Below are 7,651 nucleotides of genomic sequence, written 5' to 3'. Positions count from 1 at the left end.
AAAGTTATACAGATTTGTAATTTACTTCTATTAAAAAATCTCAAGTCTTCCCATACTTATTAGCTGCTGTATGTCATGCAGAAATGTTTATTTCCAGTCTGACACAGCACTCTCTGCTGACATCTCTGGCCGAGACAGGAACTCTGTCTCTGTTTTCTATGAATCCCCATAGAAAACCTCTTCTGCTCTGGACAGTTCCTGTCTCGGCCAGAGATGTCAGCAGAGAGCACTGTGTCTGATTGAAAATAAAACACTTCCTGCAGGACATACAGCAGCTGATAAGTATGGGAAGACTTTAGATAATAGAAGTAAATTACAAATCTATATAACTTTCTGACACCAGTTGATTTGAAAGAAAAAGATTTTCTCTGGACAACACCCTTTAAAGGGGAATTATCAGGAGGTTAGACGAATCAAACGCTGACGCTGGATTAAACAACAAACTGCACAAAAATGGCACCGAGGATGGAGGTAAGACACACACCTTCATTCTCAGCGCCCCTTGTACAATAGGGAAACAATTATACTATATTATTAGATTCATCTAACCTGCTGATATGTCTCTATTGTGCACAGGTGCTGAGGATGAATGTATGCTTCTTACCTTCATCCTCGGTGCCATTTTTGTGCAGTTTAATCCAGCATTTAGTAAGGCCGTTTGGAGCACTGGGGGGCCCAGATCACCAATCCCCTTTAGCCCCATAGCACACGATGGGGAATCGCCTGACATATAACGCCGCCAGACACAACAATAACCTGCATTTGTCTCATTTATGAACGGATTCGTTCCACTTTAGTGCCCCTCTTAGTACCCCCACACAGAAATAGTGCGTTCATCACATTAAAGATGAATCTAACCTGCTGATATAGTGCTGGGGACGCTGAGGAGGAAGGTACGTGTCTTCCTCCCCGGCTCCCCTGCTGTTAGGGTATGTCCACACTACGGAATCCTGGCGGATCACCCACCCGCCACGGATTCCGCAGCTCGTCCCCGCTCGCATCTCCGCCGGTCCTATAGGCTTCATTCTATGGTTTGATAGATTCCGCCATCTGCCCGAAGAATAAGCGGGTCCAGCGGAATCTGGCAAACCATAGAATGAAGCCTATAGGACCGGCGGAGATACGCGTGGCTTTGAACAGATTCCGTAGTGTGGATACACCCTAAATTGGGGTATAGTCCGCTCCGGAGCACCCTTAGGAGCATTGTCGTCCCTTCTAATTATAATCAATGAAACGGGTGGGCCATATGACACAAGAGTGCTCCTAAGGGTGCTCCAAAGTGGACTTTAGCCCCACTAACAGCATGGGACAGGTGCGGAGGAGGAAGGTAAGACACATACCTTCCTCCTCAGCATCCCGGGCGCTAAAGGGGGCTATCAGCAGATTAGATTGGTTTATCCTGCTGATAGTTCCCCTTTAATAGTGCCCAAGTGCACAGTACAGATGGGTGCAATAGGGATATATCAGCAGGTTAGATTGGTCTATCCTGCTGATAGTTCCCCTTTAGGGTGCATTCACACGTACAGGATCTGCAGCAGATTTCAAGCTGCAGATTTGCTATGAATCTGCAACTTCAAACCCGCGCCATGAAATCTGCTGCAGATCCTGTATGTGTGAACATACCCTTAATATTGCCCAAGCGCACAGTACAGACAGGTGCAATCACATCCCTGTGTTCTGCTGGCTTTCAATGAATCTTGTAGGCAAAAAAAAAAACAAAAAAAAACCCCACTTACAATGCAATGAATGCTCCTGTAGGTGTAATAACCTGTAGGGTCCCATACTTTTTCCATTTAGTGTATGAGCAGGGAGCGCCACCTTGTGGTAAATGCAGGGAGCTGCAATGGTGTAATTTACAGGAGCTCCATATAAAGACTAGAATTTCGTATATCACGTCAATATCGGTGTTTCATGATAACGTGTAAAACCGATAGGAATTATTAAAAATGGACAATTCTCCGTCACTCAGCGCCCTCATCCTGCACGGTGTGCTCGCACGGTGACACTTCCTCTCAGTGTCAGCAGGTGGCGCTCTCCCGCACCCTCGCCTGTCAGGCGTCCGGTGACCAGGACAACGAGCGGGAAGTCTAGCGCGGATGTTGAAGTCTCCGGAGCTGCCGGAACAGGGATGGAGCGTCCGTACAGGGGCCGGTATGTGTCCGGGGGTCTCCGGTGTGTGACGTGCAGGGCCGCTCTGATTTACCTCAGTGTGTGTATGTGGAAGATGTCCGGGGAGAATTGTAAAGTAATGGTTGTTTCTCACAGACAGAACGTACACAAGACTGGGAGACCGGCTGTGGCCCCTAGGAGCCCGGGAAACATGAGGCCAGGCAGGGGCAGCCGCCCGGGACCCTACCGGGTGAACTACACCTGGAACCGTGGTGGACGCCTCAAGGAACTGCGCATCAGGTAAGACGCCACTCAGGGCCTGTTCACACAGCGCAGGAAAGCTGCGGATTATACCTCTGACGGTAGGGGAGGAAGCCTGCTGTAAAGGCCCTATTCCACGGAACGATTATCGTTCGTAATCGGCCGCTACGGACGATAATCGTCCGGTGGAATAGAGTGCAACAATCAGCCGACATCGTTCATGTCGGCTGATCGTTGCAGTCGCTTGTTTTTCAACATGTTGAAAAACAAGCGACTGATATAGCAGCGATCTGCTGCCGTTGCTCCGTTGAATAGGAGCATCGGCATTCGGCAGCACACGCTGCTATATCCTATGGGCTGCCCGGACGATCAGCGATCACCAGCCCCCCCGCAGCTCCCCGCCGCCCCCTCCCGCACTCACCCGCTCGCTGCAGCCGCGTTGAATAGCGGCGGCAGCAGCGAGCGGGGAACGAGGAGCAAACGAGCGCTGAGAGCGCTCGTTTGCTCCTCTAAACGACCTGTGGAATAGGGGCATAAGATCCACACAAGAAGATCTGACCCTTGTGGACTAAGGGCCCTATTCCACCGGACGATTATCGTTTGCATAATCGTTAACGATTAACTATCTCAAACGACCACTATTGCGAAAGACCTGAAAACGTTCACTCATTTTCATGGAACGATAATCGTTACTTATGATCGTAATTGCGATAGTTTTTCTTCGCTATTTATTCGCTATTGCGTTCGTATCTATTGTGAACGACCGAACGATGTCTTATTCAATGTGAACGATTTGCGAACGAGCAACTATAAAAATAGGTCCCGGTCTTATAAAGCGATCAACGATTTCTCGTTCGGTCGTTAATCGTTAACTGCATTTCAACCGAATGATTATCGTTTAGATTTAACGATAATTTGAATGATAATCGTCTGGTGGAATAGGGCCCTAAGGATGGGATCACACCTGCAGTGTTTAAAGGAGAAGTCCGGCCAAAATTAATTTTTGATATGTTGTTACTTATGAAAAGTTATACAAATTTCTAATGTACATTAATTATGGGAAATGCACATATACTGCTATTTCCCTTAATTTAGTAGATCAGGAAGTGTTAGAAATATCTCTGAAGAAGTGACGTCACGACCCAGGGTGTAATTCCTATGGAGTGTCCAGCAGGGGGCGCTCTCTATATAGAAGTCTATGGGACTTTATTGTTTCTATGGGTTTCTATGTAATGTAATGTAATGTAGTGTACAGTGCTTTATTGAATGAATACATCTATGGAATACTTTGGGGAGCAAGTGTCCTTGCTCCCCAAAGTATTGCATAAATGTATTCATTCAATACATTCAATACACAGTAAGCCCGCCGATCCGCCGCATTCCCGCCGATCCGCCACACGCTGATCCGCCGCATTCCCGCCGATCCGGACCATATACATTGAACTACAGCTCCCATCATCTGCTTCTAGTATGAACAGGTGATGGGAGCTGTAGCTGGGTAATGGATATGACATGCCGCCGGGCGCAGGGGGGAGCCGCTCAGTACACAGGAGCGCTCCCCCCTCCTCCTCCTCCTTCCGTGATAACTTCCGCCTATACCAATGCTGACTCCCTGCCTGGCCGCCGCTCTCCGCTCTCCCCCCATACATACCGGCTCCCGATGCATCCTGGTGTCCGCGCTGATGCCGGGAGCCGGTATATGAGAGCGGAGAGCGGCGGCCAGGCAGGGACTCAGCATTGGTATAGGCGGAAGTTATCCCGGAAGGAGGAGGGGGAGGGGGGAGCGCTCCTGTGTACTGAGCGGCTCCCCCCGGCGCCCGGCGGCATGTCATATCCATTACCCAGCTACAGCTCCCATCACTTGTTCATACTAGAAGCAGATGATGGGAGCTGTAGTTCAATGTATATGGTCCGGATCGGCGGGAATGCGGCGGATCAGCGTGTGGCGGATCGGCGGGAATGCGGCGGAATTTCGGCGGAAATGCGGCGGATCGGCGGGCTTACTGTGTATTGAATGTATTGAATGAATACATTTATGCAATACTTTGGGGAGCAAGGACACTTGCTCCCCAAAGTATTCCATAGATTTATTCATTCAATAAAGCACTGTACACTACATTACATTACATTACATAGAAACCCATAGAAACAATAAAGTCCCATAGACTTCTATATAGAGAGCGCCCCCTGCTGGACACTCCATAGGAATTACACCCTGGGTCGTGACGTCACTTCTTCAGAGATATTTCTAACACTTCCTGATCTACTAAATTAAGGGAAATAGCAGTATATGTGCATTTCCCATAATTAATGTACATTAGAAATTTGTATAACTTTTCATAAGTAACAACATATCAAAAATTAATTTTGGCCGGACTTCTCCTTTAATGCGATTTTTTTTTTTTTGTGTCAGAGTCTGAAGTAGATCCAAAAGGAAAGTTAAAGGGGAAGTCTGGGGATTTTGAACATCTGGCAGGGGGGACTTTGATAATGAGTGACAACTTACCCCTTCCCGTGCCTGCAGTGAGCGGTAGGACCCCCGCTGGGCTGGACCCACGCAGCGAGGATACACATACATTGGCTTGATAGCAATCAGTATCACTGATGAAGGCTCCCTAAGGGCCCTGTTACACGGGAAGATTATCATGCGAAAAATCGTTATATCGTTCGAATTTAAACGATAATCGTTCTGTGTAATTGCAGGCAACGATCGAAAAATCGTTCGTATGTTGTTGATTTAGATCTGGACCTAAAATTATCGGTTATCGTTCGCTAAACGTTCACTAATCGTTCGCTGAAATTCCACCTTCGTTCGCTCAAGTTCCGCATTTGTTCACTAATCGTTCAGTGTAATTGCACAATTGTCCATTGTTTTGCTGGGATCAGAAGGAATAAACGATCATAGTAATGATCGTAACTAACGTCCTGTGTAATATGGTTAACGATTTCAGGTTAACGATAAACAATCTCGTTTGCAATCGTTTATCGTTAGTTGTTAATTGTTAAAAATCGCTCTGTGTAATAGGACCCTAAGAGTGCGTATACACGTACAGGATCTGCAGCAGATTTGATGGCACAGATTTGAAACTGCAGATTTGCTTTGAATCTTTGAATCTTTGCTGTGAACTCACCCTTAGGCCATGTTCACACTACATATATTTCCGGCCGTAGTGCGAACCGCGAATATACGCCCGTAGTTATGAGGTTGATGCGTACGCTGGAAAGTATACTATATCCGGCCGCACAATGCACACTACGTATGAGCTTACGGCCGGATCGTATACGGCGCCGTGAAAAATGAACAAGACCATTGTTTGCGGCCGGAACTGTTCCAACTCACGGCCGTGGATTTCAGTGTGGTCCCGTACGGAGTACTTATTTCAGCCAAATTGAACTTGATTTTTAGATCTAAAAGGTTCTGTGTGTTTTATTGGGCTGGGCGAAGATTTCCAAGTAAATGACCTGTTTCAGATCGCTTTGAAACATAGGGAAGCATAACTGTACTACGGGCGTATGTTCGCGGTTCGCCCACGTGTTCGCAGTCCGGCCACATGTCTATTTTTCCCATGGCCGTAGTTTCAGCTGCACATGTCCGGCCGCATACGAACTACGGCCGGACATACACGTAGTGTGAACATAGCCTTAGGGTGCGTTCACACCTACCGGATCCACAGCGAGATCTGCTGCGGATCCAGTCCCATTCATTCCTATAGAGCACATACTCACAGCAGGGTTGACATCCCGCTGTGAGTATGTGCTTTAACCTCCCGTTGCCGAGATCATACATTACCTGCCGCCAGAGCATGTAAGGCTCCTGGATCCGGTCCCGCTCAGCCACTGCTGCCTTGCACTGATTGGCTGAGCGGAACTGGAGCCGGGAGTCTGATGGCTTCCAGGCAGAATACAGATGCAAACCAAAATCCATATTATGCCAATGTGGCCTCAAATGAATGAAGTGCAACATGTAACCAAATACTTCTCTGCAGGCATCTGGCCCGAAAGTTCCTATACCTCTGGATAAGAAAAACTTTTGGAAGGGTCCTTTCATCCACTGCAAGGTAATATCTAAAGGACTATAAATATAATGCCATTATTGTAGGAAACATAATTTAAGGTATAAAGGTGTGAAGTAAGGAGATTCATACTGGACTGGTTACAGCGCAGACATTAAAATTAAAGGGGTATTTCCTCCTCATATAGTTATCCCCTACCCGCGGGGGCTAAGCCCGGCAATATTCAGAAGCTCCATAGACAATGAATGGAGTGCTCGCTGTGCAGAAGTTCCACTTATTCTAGACTGCATTTTCCCTTTGTTCTTGGGATAAGTGGAGAACCCAACAGTCTGCTCCCAACAATCACCACACAGTGACCAGTCACTGGTCGCAATGGTATTGTCAGTGAAGATAGTTCCCCTTTAAGTCTATTACTAGAGTCACTATCAGCAGGTTAGAAGAATCTAACATGCTGATAGCCCCTATAGAGCCTGATACACTAAGGAGGAAGGGATGTGTGTTACCTTTCTCCTCAGTGTCCCAGGGCTATCAGGAGATTAGATTTGTCTAACCTGCTGATAGTTCCCCTTTAACAAGTACATTGCATTGTGTGGGTTCGTACCTTGAAAAATTGTATTTTGCAAAGATCTTTTAACATAGCGTAAAATGCTGTAGCTGAAGGGTAATGTTGATGTCTGTTTTCTAATATAGCAATAATAAAGCTTATCTATGTTTTCTTTATGTACTATCTCATTAAATACTAATGTGTATTTTCCTTTTTACCACTTTTGTATTGATATCCACATTCTGTAGACGCCATTATTCCTTTCGACTACTGCATCACTGCTTCTGTCAGTGGAAGGAGGAGTGGTGGACAGTGTGTAAAGAGTGGAGGCTCAGTGTCCGAGCTGAATGCCATTACAGGTAAAATGGAAGAGTATCACAATTTCTGCTATGTTAATAGATGGCCTGACCCACCGATAATCTCAGCCAGGGCTGCACAAACATCTCTAGCGATGTTCATGCAGCCCTTTGTTTTACTCAGCCATCGACCGCACATCTCTTACTATACAGAGATGTGCGGCCAACAGCTGATTATTTTTTGACATGTTGAAAGGCGGCAATTAGCCATCTGCTGATCACTGGCCTTATGCGACAGATAATCTCTTTGTATAGCAGGGATTTTCGTTGTTTAAGTCGGAGTGCAATATTACAAGTTAGTAGTTACGTCGGAAAAATGTTTTTACTAGGCGGTTGGTCTCGATGCAGAGGGCTTAGTGACTACTTCT

The 7,651-nt window shown here is 46.7% G+C and overlaps 1 protein-coding gene across 2 annotated transcripts in view; it reads left to right on the top strand.

Annotated features, from left to right (window-relative positions):
• The window catches only part of SFI1 (SFI1 centrin binding protein), a 36,753-nt gene that overhangs the window by 1,594 nt on the left and 27,508 nt on the right, over nt 1-7,651 (top strand). Inside the window, exons 2-5 of one of the 2 annotated variants that reach the window (XM_069961225.1) lie at nt 2,017-2,151; nt 2,266-2,409; nt 6,357-6,428; nt 7,176-7,286. In XM_069961225.1, coding sequence (XP_069817326.1) covers nt 2,129-2,151; nt 2,266-2,409; nt 6,357-6,428; nt 7,176-7,286 — 350 coding nt within the window. In that variant the 5' untranslated portion in view covers nt 2,017-2,128. Of the gene's footprint in view, nt 1-1,969; nt 2,152-2,265; nt 2,410-6,356; nt 6,429-7,175; nt 7,287-7,651 lie in introns of both variants that reach the window. The other variant, XM_069961224.1, reaches the window with a different exon arrangement.

The sequence above is a fragment of the Dendropsophus ebraccatus genome, chromosome 3, assembly GCF_027789765.1.
Source record: "Dendropsophus ebraccatus isolate aDenEbr1 chromosome 3, aDenEbr1.pat, whole genome shotgun sequence".
NCBI lineage: Eukaryota > Metazoa > Chordata > Amphibia > Anura > Hylidae > Dendropsophus > Dendropsophus ebraccatus.
The sequence above is the reverse complement of the archived record's forward strand: the minus strand, read 5'-3'. Positions and strand labels throughout refer to the sequence as shown.